The 18,895-nt window shown below is 39.8% G+C and overlaps 1 protein-coding gene across 1 annotated transcript; it reads right to left on the bottom strand.

Moving 5' to 3' along the window:
* Positions 1 to 16,151: 16,151 nt before the first annotated feature.
* On the bottom strand, positions 16,152 to 17,426 carry LOC150027957 (uncharacterized). Its single transcript, XM_090300971.1, has 6 exons — positions 17,373 to 17,426; positions 17,186 to 17,253; positions 16,792 to 16,900; positions 16,638 to 16,706; positions 16,229 to 16,345; positions 16,152 to 16,157 (listed from the first exon to the last, which is right to left on the bottom strand). Exons 1-6 carry the CDS (start codon positions 17,424 to 17,426, stop codon positions 16,152 to 16,154), a joined length of 423 nt encoding a protein of 140 aa, XP_090157097.1.
* Positions 17,427 to 18,895: the final 1,469 nt, after the last annotated feature.

Genomic DNA, 18,895 nt, shown 5'->3' with positions numbered 1-18,895 from the left:
GCAAGTTGAGGCACCGGTTAAAGTCCTCCTCGACTTTGTGCGAGTGCAGGCGAGAGCAAGTTAAAAGTCCTCAGTGCATCTAGGGAAGAGGAGATGTAATCCCTGGGCAAAGTAGAGGCATCAGATAAAGTCCTTCTCGCCGTCGAGCGAGTTCAGGCGAGATAAAGACCTTCTCGCCGACGAGCGAGTTCAGGCCAGATAAAGACCTTCTCACCGTCGAGCGAGTTCAGGCCAGATAAAGACCTTCTCGCCGTCGAGCGAGCTCAGGCAAGATAAAGACCTTCTCGTCGTCGAGCGAGTTCAGGCAAGATAAAATCCTTCTCGTCTCGAACGAGTTCAGGTACGGTGTGGAGGGTGGAAGAAGTTTAAAGGATAGCTAAGGTAGGTTCGAAGAGAACGCCTAGCTATCCGGCCTATTGTTCTGAAACTCAGGGAGGTAGAGAAGGATCCGAAAGGCGCCTCTACCCCCAGATGAGGGAACAATAGCCAAGTTATGAAGGCAAAAGGAGGCTTACATCGCCGGGACCCGATGACGATCAGAGGAGATTCGGGCGATGGCAAGAGTAAGGGCCCGTTTCGATGGAGCAGATCAGGTGAACTATGTCTTAAACTATCAGTTGGATTGAAATTTGCTGTTTAGTAAGTAGTTTCACGCTGAAGCTCGTTGCCTTAAGTTCACAAGTTATTAGAATGCTATCGTTCGAAAGTTGATAGTCTGATCGAGTTCGAAGCAGTAAGTAAACAGTTGCGCCCGCAGAATCGCTAAGTTAAATTCGTTTAAGCGGTTTTTACAAGGAGAAGCAAAGCAAACAGAGAGACCATATGTGGAAGCAGAAAAATTTATAATAAGGTGGTATCAGTTCGAAATGCATAAGAAGAAAAGGAAAGTTGTTACAAAGTTTGTGCAAAGAAAATAGGTAAATGAGTGATGGAGGGAAGCAACTAATCTTCAGAAGGAACGATCTTCCCATCCACCACTTCATTACATATTGACACCATGGAGAGGTCGAGATCGGGGTATTGGCAGGCGACTTGCTCCAGGGCAGCGTCGAACCCAGCGGCGAGGACTTGGGCAGAGCTCAGCTCAAGCTCTTCATTTTGTTGCTTGAGCCCTTCGGTTTGCTGCTTCAGCTCGTCAGCTCGTCACCCACACTCGCTTCTTGCTTTCCTCCTGCACCTGGGCCAGCTCTGCAGCAATCTTTTCATTCTCCTTTCTGGCTTCGGCGAGCTTAGCCACGGCGTCATCCCTCTCCTTTTCAACCTTTCCTAGAAGAACCTCCCGATCAACCGACCTTTTCTCAAGGTTCTCTACCTTGGCTGCATCTACTTTTATTGATGCCTCCAAGTCAGCCACCTTGAGCCGGTAGGGAACCAGCTTACTCTTTAGCTCGATCTTCTCTTGAGCTAGGAGGTGCAGTTTCTGGCGTAGATCGGAGGTCTCCTTGTGTGCGACGCGCAGCTCGGCACTCATGGCATCCTCCACCCTTGAGTGGTCGATCTCTGCCATCATGAGGTTGCAAGACAGCTTCTCCGCCTTGATTCTTATCAAGCGATTCTCCTCTTCGAGTGTGGAGATATCATCCTGAAGTTTCTTGTTGGAGCTCTCCACAGCTTTTGTTATGATAGAGGGGAGGTCCTCTGCCATCATTTTGAGCTTGGCCGTGAAGGGCCCCCAGATTCCTTTGACCGCGAGGGGAAGGCTTGCAACCGCTGTTGGTGGAGGTGCTGAAGGAGCCTGGTGCTGGCTCTCACCACCACCCTCTTGGATTGGTTGGTGAGGTTGGGCTTCTTGGCGTGGTGGTGACCTGGGGGACTCGGTAATGATTATTGGCGAGTTATGAGCGCCCTCATCCCCACCTGGCGCAACTTCAGCGATTGAGGCAGTCAAAGGAGGACCCTCTCCAGCAGATACGAATGGCGTGGAGGCGCTCGGAGGGTTCTCCATGAAGTTGGGCTCGTTGGCCTCAACCGTAGGAAGTGCTGCTGCCAAGGGTACTGCTTGGACTGGCGGTGTTGGAGCTGGGGGAGAAGGCGGTGTTGGTGTTGGAAGAGCAGGTGGTGAAGAAGGTGCCACCCTTCTCCTTTTGCACGAGCCATCGCGGGAACTGCAAAGGAAAAAACAAAAAAGAAAGATGAACGAACGTGGTAGAGATCGACTCGATTGTGGACGAAGGATGAAAAACGAACGAACGAAAGTTCGTTGCGATGAAAGTAATGGAAGACGAAGCCCTAAGTTACGAAAAGGGAGAAGAAGAAGAAACAACCCACATCATATGCACCAGGCAGATAATGGATGATGCAAATCGGTTAAAATGCAGCAAATATCAACAGAGGAAGTAAAAGAGGTACCTTTCGATGATCAGATAAGCGTTGAAGGGAGTTGGGGATCGAGAGAGTCGAAGAGCGTCGTGGGTTTGCAGAGAAGACTCAGAGCGTTTTGAGAAGGCAAAAAGATGATGAAACAGTAAAAATGAAAAGGGTTTAAGGGTTTTTCAATTGTTTTTGGAAGCGCAAACGACAGCTAAAGATGACCGTTGATGAAGCCACGTGTCGAGCGATTGGAAAGGTGTTTGGTGGAACGTCAGAAAAGCAGAAGGTACGAACGTTTGGAATTCTGCGCCAGCGCCACGTAGATCGGTAGTGACGTGACCTCTTAGTCTTTTCGCTGGACAAGTCTTCGCTTAAGACTGGGGGGCTTGTGTACCACCCAGGTAGTCGGAAGTGATGACGTGGCAGCAAGCTATTATGTAGGCGTGTTGAGCAGGGCTCATGGCTGGCAGAAGGGAAGGAAGTCGGGGGGCTTGTGTAGTCAGCAGTTATTAAGTTGGCGTGCTCCGATCTCTAGCATACCTAAAACGGCGGTCACCAGGTTTGTGATGAAGTCGCCGGATGCGAACCCAGACGACCAAGTGATCAGAGATCGCCGAAAGGAGGACATCGCCGAAGGATCAGGGAAGTTTGTTCCAGGCTTTCGAAGCAGAGGATGAAGTCGTCAGGTGGTCATTCCCTAGCTAGCCAGAGGTTGAGGTCGAGGAACAGCTTACCTGAGCATGCACGATGAAGCAGGTGAAGTAGATCATGAAGGCGGCCGGCGAGACCACAGGGAAGGTGTGTATGAAGGCACCCGTACTCGCCACGCAGAAGAGATCACGCTCCAAGGCAGCTATGCGCTGAGTTGTTTCATGCATAAGTAACTTAGCCAAAAGCCTGAAGAGTAAGAAGTGGCGCCCAAGTCAAGGATGCTCCAGATGGTGACACGTGTACAGCTGGATGCGAGCCACGTGTCCAGATGTGTAACTGTCAGGAGAGAGAAAGTGCACAGGTATATAAGAGATTCTAACGAACTTCTGAGGTACGCGCGTTTTAGATTACCTCTTTTACGCTTGCGAGAACTTGAGTACGCTGAGAGAGAATATTGCACGGTTCCTGTTCTTAGTTTTCTCTTAGTATTTTGGTGGTTCAGTCGCTGACTTGGGCGTCGGAGCGTGATCGGCCGCAGCGGCGCCGTTTTGTCTTTTGCAGGTTCTGGAGGTGAATCAAGGCGAAGGACCGAAGCTAACACGGCGCAAAGTCGATCCAGATTTGACGAGGCAGGGTTCTTGCGTCCTGGTCAACAGGCAGGATCAAGTAGCTTCACTTTGATTTTCACTTGAGCAAAAATACTAAAAAATCTAAACATTTAAGCGACCAAAACTAGTACTTTTAAGTAGGGGTGGCAAAGTGGGTCATGCCCTACGGGGCGGCCCGCTGAAAAAAACGCGGGGTAGGTTGCTTATTTCAACCCGCTTGCCCGCCTCGCATAACCCACAGCCTGCGCGGACCAAGTGCGTGGCGGGGCAGGTTGACCCACATAACCCACATAACTTTAAAATGTATAATTTTCTTTTGCACCCCCATCTTTTCTTCATGTAGCCTCATATTTCACATTCCGAATTTTTTAATAACATCTTGCTACGCATGTCTCATGAAAATAATATTATAAGACCATTTACCTAATGCATCTAAATAAATAAAATTTCAAAATTTTTATTTAAAAAAATATTTTTTTAATAAAATATTTCTTATGCATGCTAGCCCGTGGATCAATCCTTATGCGGGGTGGGTTAGAAAAATCAGCCCGCAAATTTTATGCGGAACGGACCAACTCGACCCGCTTTTTGCAGACTAAGTGTGGAACGGGCCAATGCGAGACGGGACAACCCGCATTGTCACTCCTACTTTTAAGCCTATACATCTAAAGTAAATTAGCTTCTCTTACCCCGAATTTACTTAAAATTCATGGAAAAAAATTAAGCTTGAATTTCAAGAGTCTACCTACAAGTTTCTAAATAAAAAACAAAAAAAAAACAGAAATTATAAAGATATCTAAAAGTTAATTGAGAAAATTAAAATTCTCAACTATACAAGTAAAGGAAGGATATGAAAATTCGAAGACATTACAAAATAAAAATTAACTTACTATGTTTCAAAATTCAATTGAAAAAATATCGTTCGTAATTTGTCATTGTCTATTGGGTAGGATCTAATTATGAAGAAAGATAAGAAATGAAGTCAATTGGAGAGAGAAAATGAAAGAGCTGGAATGAGAGTAAATCTCTTGAATGATATCTCTCTTTAAAGAAAATTAACCACAATTACTTTTTCCGATCAAGATTTTTCCTCGTTTTCTAAAAACAGAATAATAAGAAGCAGCTTGAGAATGTCTTAATGAATAAAGTCAAAATTTCATTCACGTGCTTGCTCTTATTTTTCCCCCTTCATACAAATAAAGGAAAAAAAATCTTGAGTTTTAATTATAAATACTCCCTTTTCCCTCATTTTTGTTTTCTATACATTAAAAAGACGAAGAAATTGGAGTTATACTTCATTTCTTTAAGTTACGTTTTTTCACATATTTATAATGTATAACATTCAATATTTAGATTGTTATGTTAATGTAATCAAGTTTCTTGATCTTTTTATTAATGATATAAGCTGAGCATGTTTCTATATAAAAGATTACAATTATCCTAAAAAATATTTATCCGTGTGTGTTAAAAGTACAATTACTTTTTTAGACCCCATCATGTCATATTAGATTTAAGAAGAAGAATTTTAAGAAAAATTCGTTCAAATGTTAAAATTCTTAATAGAATTTTTAACTTTTGTGGTTGCTCCAATCAAAATAATTTTTTTTTTAATTTTTAATTTTAGTCAAATTATTGTATTAACTATTTTAACAAAAAAAAATTATAAATACGTACTGCAAGTATGTTTTATTTACAGCAATAAGTTAATATTATGAAAGTAGACGATATTATATAAACTTTAACTAAAATTAGTTAATTTAATGTTTAAAAAAATGTAAAATTCCGTTCACAGTAAAATGATGTTTGCCTTTTTCTTCATTTTGTTTTATTTTATTTTCTGATTTGTTATAAGTGTGAATTGTTTTTCTTAGATTTTTTTTTATTTAGCCATGAGTCATTCTTTCAATTAATCGTTTAGCAACAATTAATCAATTGAACAACTCTACATTATATGCTCTTATGAATTCTTGAAATTCTACTTTAATCATTCATACATATTGTTTGTCTTGAGCAATTACCAACTAGCCCTCATGTCACCAAAATTCATAGCACCAATTGACAAAATCTTTGTAGCTATATTAAACCTTTTAGGATATGTTTAGATAACTTTTTCCATGAACTAGAAGAAAATGAAATAAGTTTCATATAAACTAATATAAGTTGTTTGATATAATATTTATAATTGTACAGGTCGGTACCGAACGAGCTAGTCACTCGGTCTCGATGATCGACTAACCGCGTTAAAATACATCTAAGACACCTGTTCTTGTCGGTTGACTTGCTCGTCAGTTGACTCTATTGACGAGCTCTAGCTCCGTCTGTCTCTTCGCGAATCCGTCCTATCTCTTGCTGCTCTGGAATGTAGCTTCATTAAAACAGAGGGAGCCCTACCTATTGATTGTACTTCGACGATCAAGTCAGTACAGGACTTATAAGAATTTAAGAAGTAATAAGTTGTAGTCTTAGAAAAAACGTCCCTAAACCTGGGGTCTCAAGCCCATTTTATAGCTTACTTCTTGTAACAACTTTCTATCGCGAGAATCTAATCTCAATTGAAAGCATACTCAACAAGAAAATATTATGTTCAGGGGCACACTCTCACGGTGCTGCAACAAAACAAAATCTTTCTTCCAGGGAGTGCATAAAATAATAATAGAATAACCACCAGGGCACCAACTCATGTACCCACTTCAGGGGTTCATTCTGCTTACGCGGGCACCCTTGTTATACATGCAACCTAACCACTACGTGCCCTAAAACACATGGGCTTAGATTTAAAAAGAAAACATTTACTTGACCCAGACACCACATGTACTAAACGTACCCCTAGGTTCACAAATACCCTTTAGTAGTAGGCTTATGCTTACCTATAAAAGGTTGTTTCAATTATGCCAAGACGAGTTTACTAACCAAACTGGGCCCAACCACATGGCCCATTTTACTAGCCTAACAGCCGAGCTGACCTGCCTACGCCATGCATCGAGATCCGACCCCCGAGCACTGATTCCTGAGCACTCTGTCCAGTACACAAGCTCCCCAGACTCGAGTTGAGCTTGGCTAACCGAAGAGTCTTCCGAGTGCTATGGTTGCTGACACGACGGTTTCTCAGTGGGTAGGTGATAACCCAGTAAACCTCAACTAGCTTAAGCTAATGCATGTTCTGTTACTTAACTTAGTAAACATCGACTAGCTTAAGCATGACAACTATTGTAAATGCGGATAACTCGTCTCTTTAGCTAACTCATCTCTACATCAAGCTCAATCTAGGCATGAAAAACCCTGTGGTTCCTAAAGAACTAACCTTTTGCTGAACTATACCCCATAGCCACTACGAGCTAATGCTCAAACTCGACGTATATAGGTGTATATCTCGATCTCACCCGATTTTGCTCTGTAGAGTGCTTACTCGGGTATTTACATATTTCTTGGCTTAGTTGTTTCTTCCTGTGCTAAGGAGGATTAATCTATCTTCTAAGGGTATCTAACTTAGATGCTGATTTACACCCCGAGTCAACCCCTATTTATCATAAGCATAAGCAGACAATTCCAGATCATTCCACAAAGTGCTCAAACTCGAGTGTCGCTCTCTAATGAGCTAGCCCAACTTACCATACGCTTAGACAACTTATCTGCAGGGTGCCTAGCTCGGGTGATCGCTCGCACACCGAGTTAGGTCATCTTACCTTGCTCTGAGCCAAACAACTTAGTCATAGCGAATCAAACTGCAGAGCGCCCGTGCTCAAGTTGTTGTATTGACACCGAGCTAGGTCGTCTTACCATGCCAATAGATAATCATTTTACACAAAGGGTGCCTACTCGGATAATCTTACTGAGACAAGTCGTCTTATCTATCAATAGATAATCAACTCCCACATAGGGCGCCTACTCGGATAATCTTACCAAACAGGTTGTCTTATCTGACAGTGGATACTCAAGGCGCCTACCCAGATAATCTTACTAAGACAGGTCGTCTTACCTAACAGTAGATACCTAGGGCGTCTACTCGGCTAATCTTACCGAGATAGGTCGTCTTACTTGACTTCAGACCAAACAACTTCATCGTGCTTGAACTCAAAATCTTACTGAGCAAAGGTCGTCTTACCTGACTTTAAGCCAATCTTTAAAGGGCTTGAACTCAGAACCTTATTGAGCAAAGGTCGTCTTACTTGACTTTAAGCCAAACAATCTTAGAGCGCCTGGATTTAGAATCTTACCAAGAACAGGTCATCTTATCTGACTTTAAGCCGACAATCTCAGAGCGCCTGGACTCATAATCTTACTGAGAACAGGTCGTCTTACCATACCTTACTATTTACTAATGCAGTGCGCTTACACGACTAGTCGAGTTACGTCTTACCATGTCTTATGCTTGCCAATGCAGTGTGTCTACTCGACTAACCGAGTTACGTCTTACCATGCCTTACTGCTTAAATGCAGTGCGCCTACTCGGCTAACCAAGTTACGTCTTATCATGCCCATAGATAACGAATTTACTTGCAGGGTGCCTACTCAGATACTCTTACCAAGAAAGGTAATTTTATATGCTAATAGATAATCAGTTTATGCACCAAGTTGATTTCTAAAGAATCGTTGGAGTTTAGTTGACTTGCTCGCCGGTTGACTCTGATGACAAGCTCTAGCTCCGTTTGTCTCTTTGCGAATCTATCATATCTCTTGCTGCTCTGGAACATAGCTCCATTGAAACAGAGGAAACTCTACCTGTTGATTGCACTCCGACGATCAAGTCAGTACGGGACTTATAAGAATTTAAGAAGTAGTAAGTTTTAGTCTTAGAAACAATGTCCCTTAGCCTGGGGTCTCAAGCCCCTTTTATAGCTTACCTCTTGTAACAACTTTCTATCACGAGAATATAACCTCAAATGAAAGCATATTCAACAAGAAAATATTATGTTAAGGGGCACACTCTCACGGTGTTGCAACAAAACAAAATCTTTCTTTCAGGGAGTGCATAAAATAATAATAGAATAACCACCAGGGCACCAACTCTGATGGAGGAGGGCCAAGCTCACCACACCATGGAAGCCAAGATCCAAGACTAGACCGTCTAGAGCCATGTGAGGAGCGTCTAGACTCAAGAGGGGAGCGTCTAGCATAAGATGAGGGGCGACTACAAAAGGAGCGTCTAGGAGGAAGCCTAGACCGTCTAGGACCTATCACTAGGTCCATGGCCAAGCATCTTCACGCACAATTGGGTCAAGCAACGGATGGGAGGGAGAAGACCTTATACATGCTACATGAAGGCCCATTAGGGGTGGCTTAGTAGTTAGTGTAGTGTTAGAAAGCATAAACTTGTCTCATTTTGTTTTAACCTAGCTAGCTCACGATTTCTAGAATAATCTCCACTAGGAACGACCATGTGCTCCAAGTGCCATGTGCGTCCACATTTCCATTTCATTTTGCTTACATTTCATGTGCAATTAGCTTAACATTTACGACCTCCTTAGCCTATAAAAGGAGATGCCTAGCACTTGTATTTGCAAGATTAATGAGAGTAATGTTATGCTGCCCACATTGTGCCATACATTGCTTTTGCCTAGTTTCTAGGACCTAATCTTCATCTTCACCATCTATCAAAGGGCTGGCCGAACCTCCCTTCTTCCATACTCATCATGCACCTTCAAGATCACCACAACTCCTAGGAGGATCTTGCCCATTTCAAACCATAGCTTCCGCACCATTTTTCACAACATCCAAGAAGAGCTCCATGAGAATGTCATCATTTGGTATCATGAGCATAGGTTCTTCAAAGATGAGTATTTCTTTGTCATTTTCTTTTTTAGTTCTTCTTATTTCCTAGTTGTTCATCTTTTTTCCATATTTGTCTTGATTGTTTTTTTAATTTTTGCTTTGAATTGGTGTGCTGTTTGGAAATTCCAATTGGTGCATCTTGTTCAATTGTTCTTGAGCAATCTTTGTGCAATTTTTGGTAGGATTCCATACACTTTGTGTTGCTGTTTTTATTTTTAGGTATTTGAGTCCTTATTGAAATTTTATTTGGTTTATTTTATGCTCTTTGAGTCTTTTAATTTCTGAATCTATATGTGTTTTGTCTAGTCATGTTTTTCCAAAATGTCATCAAATCACAGTAGTACTTTGTTTGGCTTATTTGTTTCTTGATTTTGGTCTAAATGTTTGTTTTGAATTTGTTGTGTTTTTGATCCTTTGGTGCCTTTTATTTTTAGCTTGAGTTCATATTTGTGTTTAGATCTACACAAATTCCTTTTCACCAATTCCATTGTGTTTTTCTTTTGGTATCTTGCTGTTTTTTTCCAGATTTGACAGAATCCCCTGTTTTGCATAACTCTATGCTGGCTGTTTTGCTTAAGAAAATTATTTTTCCCACATAGGAAATTTCTGATTCTCTGGATTATGAAAGATTGAGGTGTTACAGAAATGTCAAAAAAAGAATCAGTTCAAAAGAGTCAATAGAAAAAAAATGATAAATATTATAAAAACAGTGTGCAAATCTGGCGCTACAGTTGGCGTAACTGAACACTGATTTTAGAAAATTTATTAAACAAAAATGTTTCATGCGTTTGGAGTGAAACCAACGCCAGAATTTAGTTAAGATCTTGAATTATTTGCATATAAATTTTCAGAAGCAAATATTAAAAGGACAGCTCAGCATAAATCGGGGAAAATCACGCTCTCTGGCCCACAACAATTTTTTCAGTGGTGCTGTTTTTTATTTTTAAATCAATTCTAGTGCTATTCTTAGGATCCATTTTGTGTACCTACCTTTCTTTGAGTACCTTTATTTGCTTGTCTAATATTTCTTTGGAACTCTTTCTAGTTGTCACAATTTAACTCCATTTGTGTGGTACTGTTTTTCCAATTAAATTGTTTCTTGCTTTAATTCTTTGGCCTCTAAATTTGGTGCTGGATTGATTCTCAATTGGTGCTTATTTGAGTGGAAATTTGACTTGAGTGAGGTCTAGTTTGCTTGATAGGTGCTGGATTGGAGAATTAATTCCCTAATTCTAAGAGGAACAAAGGCAAGGGCAGAAACAAATACCTACCAAAAACACCACAAACACTTGGAAGGCCCAACAAAGAAAAGACAACCAAGGAAGTGTCAATAGCAAAAGAAAATCAACAAAAGGAGTTTTCTTTAATTTTCTTTGCAACTTAACTTTTGTTAATTACTTCTTTAATTACATGATTAGACGGTGAGTGTGTCTTCAAGGGCTCCAAGTGTCCAAGAAGCCTCACCTAGGGCCGACTAGTGTAGAACTATCTAGTTTAGCAATTGTTAATTGTTTTTAATTGCATCTCTTTGCTTAATTAGTTATGCTTTTCAATTGTGTTGCTTTGTTTAAGCTTTGTTAATCCTTGCTTGGGTAATTAGTTAGCTTGCATTGTTTTCTTGCATTAAAATCTGATTTCTCCAACTTAATTGTGTTCTAAGTGGTTTACTAAGAGAAAGCTTTGTGTGAAGACATTGAGGGATAGTTTTTGGCTAAGGCAAAGGCTTGGTATTTAAGTAGTCCACTGTGACTCACCTCCCTTACCTGGAAAACTACCTTCTTTGACTTTCCTAAATTTTCTCAAGGTAAAATACTTGTATACACAAAGCTTTAGTCATATCTTCTTCTTCTCATTCTGCAAAGTCTATTGAAAGTGAAGTAAAATCTATAAAAACTCTTTTGAAAGAAGTTTCACAAGCTGTGCAAATGATTTCATTTAGACAATTGGAGAATGAGACTAAAATCAATGAGTTGACTAAAGCCCAAGAAGAGAAGTCTCAAAAATCAAAAAAAATCTCATACTCATGCATCCCATTCTAAAAGTAATGAGTCTCTAGAGGAGGGAAGCCTTAGAATCAATGACTATTACCAACCACCCCCTAGAAGAAATAGGCAAAGGGAGCAAAAGGGGCCAAGGGAGGTTAGAGTAGACCTACCTCACTTCCATGGTAAGGAGAATGTAGAAATCTACCTAGATTGGGAGATGAAAGTAGAACAACTCTTTGCTTGCCATAGGGTGAGTGAAGAACGCAAGGTACCCCTAGCCGCCCTTAGCTTCCAAGGGAACGCCATGTATTGGTGGACCTCTCTCGAAAGAGAAAGACGTCTTCATAGGGAACCTCCCATTACGTATTGAAATGACCTTAGGGGAGCCCTAAGACGTCGACATATACCCTCATACTACCATAGGGAGTTAATGAACAAGCTCCAAAGACTCCAACAAAAAAATATGAGTGTAGAGGAGTATAGGCAGAAAATAGAGCTCTACATGATGAGAGCATCCATTAGGGAAGAGGAGGACACCACCATAGCTAGGTTCCCTAGTGGCCTTTCACTTGAGATAAGAGATAGGGTAGAAATCCTTCCCTACCAAGACTTGAATGACTTGGTTCAACTTTGCATTAAAGTTGAACAACAAATTTTGCACAAAACTTCAAGTCAAAGGGTGAGTTCCTACTCTAGCTTTTATCCTAAGAAAGAATATAGAAGGGAGGGTAGCACATCAAGAGAAAAACAAAAAGAACCTACCAAACCCTTAACCAAGGAAACCTCCACCCCACCCATCCGAGCTAGAGATGTTAAGTGTTTTAAGTGCTATGGAAGAGGGCATGTGCAAGCACAATGCCCAAACCAAAGGACGTTGTTTTTAAAGGGTGTAGATGAATACACTAGTGGCGAGGATGAGCCTAGTGAGAGATAGGAAGGGGGAGAGGATGAGAGGGTAGCTCCACTAGAGGGAGAATTGCTAATGATTAGGAGAACCCTCAGCAATCACCCTAGCACATCCATATAAACACAAAGGGAGAACATATTCCATACAAGATGCAATGTTTTAGAAAACATATGTTCCCTCATTGTGGATAGTGGATCTAGTTGTAATTGTTGTAGTGCTAGAATGGTGGAAAAGCTTAATCTACAAGTAGTTCCTCACCCAAAACCTTACAAATTACAATGGATTAATGAAAATGGGGAACTAAGTGTAGATAAGCAAGTGGAAATCAAGTTTTCCATAGGGAACTACAAAGACAAAGTTTTATGTGATGTAGTGCCTATGGAAGCTTGCCACATCTTATTAGGGAGACCATGGCAATTTGACAAGAAAACCTTGCATGATAGTCTCACTAACGAGATTTCCTTCACCCACAAGCATAAGAAATTTGTACTTAGTCCTTTACCACATTCTCAAGTGGTGAAAGACCAAATACAAATGAAACATAAGAGGGATGAGGAAAAAAAAAAGAGTGCTAGAAAAGGAGAAAATCCTTAGGGATAGGAAGGCGTGGGAGAAGAGTGTTCCTTCCCACAAGGTTGCTCAATAAGAAAAACCTTTTGAAAACGTTTTGGAAAATTTGCTTCTTGTTGAACAACCAAGCCTAGTCTTTTGTAAAGGAACACTTACATGCACTGCCACAAGTAATGAACTCATGAGTCTACCTCCTCAAATAGAAAAACTTTTAAGTAAATTTGAAGATATATTCTCTAATGAGGGACCCATTGGACTCCCTCCCATTAGAGGTATAGAACATCAAATTGACTTCATTCCGAGGGCAAGCCTACCAAATAGGCCCGCTTATAGAACAAACCCCGAGGAAACCAAGGAGATAGAGTCACAAGTTCAAGACTTGTTGGAGAAGGGTTGGGTTCAAAAGAGGCTAAGCCCTTATGCTGTACCTGTCTTGTTGGTGCCCAAAAAAGATGGAAAATGGCGCATGTGTTGTGAGTGTAGAGCAATTAACAACATCACCATCAAGTATAGGCATCCAATCCCAAGGCTTGATGACATGCTTGATGAACTACATGGGTCAACCATATTCTCTAAAATTAACCTTAAAAGTGGATATCACCAAATTCGAATCAAAGAGGGTGATGAATGGAAAACCGCTTTTAAGATCAAATTTGGATTATATGAGTGTTTGGTGATGCCCTTTGGGCTCACTAATGCCCCTAGTACATTCATGAGGCTCATGAATCATACCTTGAGAGATTGCATAGGTAAATATGTAGTAGTTTATTTTGATGATATCCTAGTGTATAGTAAAACCCTAGAAGACCATCTAAGTCACCTTAGGGAAGTTCTTCTAGTGCTTAGGAAAAATAGTCTTTTTGCCAATAGGGATAAGTGCACCTTTTGTGTAGATAGTGTAGTTTTCTTAGGTTTCATAGTCAACAAAAGGGGGGTGCATGTTGACCCCGAGAAAATCAAAGCCATCCGAGAGTGGCCCACTCCACAAAATGTAAGTGATGTAAGGAGTTTTCATGGGTTAGCTAGCTTCTATAGAAGGTTTGTGCCTAATTTTTCAAGTCTAGCTTCTCCTTTGAATGAACTTGTAAAAAAAGATGTTGCATTTTGTTGGAATGATAAGCATGAGCAAGCCTTCCAAAGGCTAAAGTCTCAACTCACCAATGCACCAATTCTATCTCTTCCAAATTTTTCCAAAACTTTTGAGATAGAATGTGATGCATCGGGAGTAGGCATAGGTGTGGTATTGTTGCAAGGTGGACACCCCATTGCATATTTTAGTGAAAAACTCCATGGTGCCACCCTCAACTATCCCACCTATGACAAAGAGCTTTATGCTCTTGTGCGAGCCCTAAAGACTTGGGAACACTACCTTGTGTCCAAAGAATTTGTCATCCATAGTGATCACGAGTCTTTAAAATATTTAAAGGGCCAACACAAGCTCAACAAGAGACATGCTAAATGGATGGATTTTCTTGAACAATTTCCTTATGTAATCAAATACAAGAAAGGAAGCACCAATATAGTGGCCGATGCTCTTTCGAGACGGCATACACTCTTTTCAAAATTAGGTGCTCAAATTCTTGGATTTGATCACATAAGAGAGCTTTACCCAGAGGATCAAGAATTTTCATCCATCTATGCCCAATGTCAACATAGAGCGCAAGGAGGGTACTATGTGGCCGAGGGATATCTTTTTAAAGAAGGAAAACTTTGCATTCCCCAAGGCACACATAGGAAACTCCTTGTCAAGGAATCACATGAGGGGGGACTCATGGGCCATTTTGGAGTTGATAAGACTCTAGACATTTTGAAAGCAAAATTTTGTTGGCCACACATGAGAAAAGATGTCCAAAGACATTGTTCTAGATGCATATCATGTTTAAAAGCCAAGTTAGAACAATGCCTCATGGACTCTACACTCCCTTGCCGATTGCAAATGCTCCTTGGGAAGACATTTGCATGAACTTCATTTTAGGACTCCCTAGGACTGCAAGAGGCCATGATTCTATCTTTGTGGTAGTGGACCGTTTTAGCAAAATGTCCCATTTTATTCCTTGCCACAAAGTAGATGATGCTCAAAATATTTCTAGACTCTTCTTTAGAGAAGTGGTGAGACTTCATGGTCTCCCTAGAAGTATAGTATCCGATAGAGATCCCAAGTTCATAAGCCACTTTTGGAAAACTCTTTGGGGCAAACTTGGAACAAGACTACAATTTTCAACTTCTTGTCATCCTCAAACGGATGGCCAAACTGAAGTAGTCAACCGATCTCTTGGGACTATGCTTAGGGCTATCATGAAGGGAAACCATAAATCTTGGGATGAGTATCTTCCCCACATTGAGTTTGCTTACAATCGAGTAGTCCACAAGACTACTAATGCTTCTCCTTTTGAAGTAGTATATGGATTTAATCCTCTCACACCTATGGATTTGTTACCTCTTCCTAATCCACAAGAATTTGTGCATAAGGAAGGAGTAATCAAAGCCGAATTTATAAAGAAAATGCATGAGAAGATTAAAATCCAAATACAACAACAAAATGTACACAAAATACAACAATAAAGGGAAGAAAGAAATCATTTTTGAGGAAGGAGACTTAGTTTGGGTTCACCTTCGCAAAGATCGATTTCCAACTCAAAGGAAGTCCAAACTAAGTCCCCGAGGTGATGGACCCTTTCAAGTCCTCAAGAGAGTCAATAACAATGCATACAAATTGGACCTACCTCTTGAATATGGAGTACATGACACTTTTAATGTAATTGATCTTTCTCCATTTGTAGGTACCAATGACGACGAGGACGAGCTGGATTTGAGAACAAATTCTTTCCAAGGGGGAGGGGATGATGGAGGAGGACCAAGCTCACCACACCATGGAAGCCAAGATCCAAGACTAGACCGTCTAGAGCCATGTGAGGAGCGTCTAGACTCAAGAGGAGAGAGTCTAGCACAAGATGAGGGGCGACTACAAAAGGAGCGTCTAGGAGGAAGCCTAGACCATCTAGGACCTATCACTAGGTCCATGGCCAAGCATCTTCACGCTCAATTGGGTCAAGCAACGGATGGGAGGGAGAAGACCTTTTTAAACCAAAACATAGACATATTATTTACATATAATTCTGATAAGTTTAAACCTTTTTAAAAACATCAGGATGTCAATACATAAATCAAATTATCAATCAAGGAATCCAGCAACTTAGTCTAATTTCAGACTATAAGCGTATCGGCTCAAAAGAAAGACTTTGCCTTCTTGTTATCTACTGCAGTTTCCCAAACATCCATTGTGATTATAGTTGTACCCAAAAAAATTCCACTCATGCAAACAAAGAATCCAACCAAAATCTAAACTTAATACTATCTCTACAAGGAAAAGAGTATAATCCCATAAATGTATGTGCAAAAATTACAATAAATAATTGTTTATGATTTACCAGAACTTCAATGGTTGTTGCATTGCAAGGACCCTTAAAGGACAGAGGTTGCAACAGGAATATTTTATTGTTGGGTATGAGAAGTTTTGCGTTATTCTGAATTGCACCACACACGTCCTTCCATGACGAAAGCCTTACAGTTAAGTTGAGAATTACATATATAACATCAGATATCATACATAAACATATTTGTATATAGAAAAAAAAATAAAGTGTGATAGAAAGTAGAAAAAATATACTTGTGTATTCCCCATAGCACCGTAGCAAAAGGATAAAACTTTTTCATTAACAATTTAATCCAAAGTTTACTTAATGCATGAAGAGCACAGGTTTTGTGACAAGTGGTAAACCAATTTCAACAGAGGTCATTTAAAATCATCCACGAACAAAGTACCAAATGCAATCTTACCTTGGGTAGAGGAACATCCCACTTTCCAGCCTTCTCTTTCCTCTTTTGAATAATTGTGTTCTTGAGAACCTAAAATCAGAAATTCAATTTAGATGCTTCGGCGAAAAGAAATCATGAATCAAAACTATCATTCAATAATTTACGTGAGACATGCCTTTGCTCTCGTCGTGTTATCACGGTCCAGAAGATAAGCAGGAACGGCTCCATCTTGAACATTATCATCAGCCTTCAGCCTAGATGTTGACTCTTCATGCATGGCTAAACTGTCAACCACAACAGGTAAATCATTATCATCTCATAAACTTAACTACTACCAAGCTAGTTATTTAACATCAATCAACAAACCTTTAATAAACACATCATTCAATACAATCTAGACATAACGAATCGACCAAAAACATTTTTTTTACATCAACGCAAAAAATGCAGCACATTAACAACTAAAACACTCCCCCCACGTCACACACACAAAACAACATACATTAGCAAATACAAAAAATCAGTCCACAAAAAAAAAATTAAAAGCTATGAAATGAGAAAATTCTCACGTCTTCTTCATCTGCATCTTTCTAGCATAATTTTTCTTGGCAATAATCTTTACCTTGATACCAAGGGCCTGTTCCACAAGAATTAAAATCCAATTAGATTCTCGAAAATACAACCATATAACTCAAATTCCAAATTCCAAATAAAAAGAGGCAAAACCTTTTAAGCCATAGCGGAGCGCTTGTGAACTTTCCGAGCCTCTTTCTTGCACTTGCGTTTGAAGTGCTCAAGGCGATAAGCCATAGTCTCTTCGGTGACGCTCTATGTAATCCCCTTGTGGCTACAATTACACAAAAACGGAATTGGAAAATGCATGTGAGAGATTTCGAAAAACGCAAAGAAAGTTTAACTGAAGTTAAAGAACGATGTTACTGTTGGGTTTGATGGCTACAACAAGAGGGGTGAAAATGTTTTCAAACTGTTTTCGCAAATACTTGGCTTTGAATAAAACTTTTTCAATCAACCCAGAAAAGCAATTCAGAAAGCTAATCAAATTACCAAACAGAAATAGAAGCAGAATTATAATCGGTTAAAATTGCAGTTTAACAGGTTGTTTATGACAGCGGAAAATACAAACAGATATAGAGAGAAGGGATAGAGAGAATTACACACAGAGATTATACCAGTTCACTCTATCACAGAGCTACATTCAGTCCTCAGTCAAACCACTGAGTTTTCACTATGTAACCAATCACAGATTACACAAACACCACACACAAAGAGGTGATTTTGAATCCTACAAAGTCTACACACCCTCTTTGCACACAACAATCACCTCAAGCCATAATCTCACTGACTTTACAGGATTTTACACAGTCATACAGAATGTTATATGAACAATTACAAGAACTTGAACAAGATTAGAAAACACGTGTTAAAACACAATACACCAGCACCCTATAGATCAGTTCTTTGAAAGACAACAAAGCACAAAGCAATCTTACTAAAAACTTGGTAGAAGCCTTTTCAGAAACAGTTTTGTAATTTCTCAAATTAATCTCAACTCAGAGTTTCAAAAGCTTTTGTTTCATCAATCTTTAAACGTTTGAATAAAAAACATATTTATAATCCTTGAAATGCTAACGTTGAAGCAAATCTAAACAAACAAATCAGTTAAAACAAATTTTCAAAAACTTGTTACAAGGACACACATTTAATCGGTTAAAACCACGAATTAACAGGTTGAATGCTCCTGTTAGTTATAAAATAGTTGTAAAACCTTCTTTGCCAGCTAAGTTACAAACAACTGATTATCTCGACACTTTAATCGGTTGTTTTTCCCTTTGCATGGAAAAACACTTTAATCTTTAAAACTTATTGAAATGAGCTTTGTCTGAGACTCAAAAACTGATCTTACAACAATTCTAAACCCCAACCCAAAACCTAAACCTAAAACATCACACAGCTTCAGGCTTCACTTGGATTTGGCACATCAAAGCTTCCCATCTTCAACAGTTACAGGACAAAGTTGGTTTGATAGTTAGAGTGTTCTGTTTTTCTGTTTAGTTTGATAGTTAGAGTGTTCTGTTTTTCTGTTTAGTTTGATAGTTATAGTGTTATGTTTTTCTTTTTTCCTGTTGGTTGGTAGGAAGTTGTATAGATAGCTATATAAGGCTATTATGAGAATAGATAGAAGAAACTTCAATTGTAATTCTTGAATTCTTCCTCTTAACTCAATACAAATTGAAATCCATTATTCCATTGGAATTTCT

The sequence above is a fragment of the Phaseolus vulgaris genome, chromosome 4 (assembly GCF_051622355.1).
Source record: "Phaseolus vulgaris cultivar YP4 chromosome 4, ASM5162235v1, whole genome shotgun sequence".
Lineage (NCBI taxonomy): Eukaryota > Viridiplantae > Streptophyta > Magnoliopsida > Fabales > Fabaceae > Phaseolus > Phaseolus vulgaris.
This window is presented reverse-complemented; position numbering and strand designations above follow the sequence as displayed.

Bases quoted from the DNA above. Each gene is read 5' to 3' on its own strand.
- LOC150027957 (XM_090300971.1), bottom strand. From the start codon at position 17,426: ATGGCTTATCGCCTTGAGCACTTCAAACGCAAGTGCAAGAAAGAGGCT. The intron at 17,254-17,372 runs GTTCACAAGCGC...CTTGTGGAACAG, and splicing joins GCAAGAAAGAGGCTCGGAAA to GCCCTTGGTATCAAGGTAAA. The intron at 16,707-16,791 runs GCATGTCTCACG...TTCTGATTTTAG, and splicing joins ATAACACGACGAGAGCAAAG to GTTCTCAAGAACACAATTAT.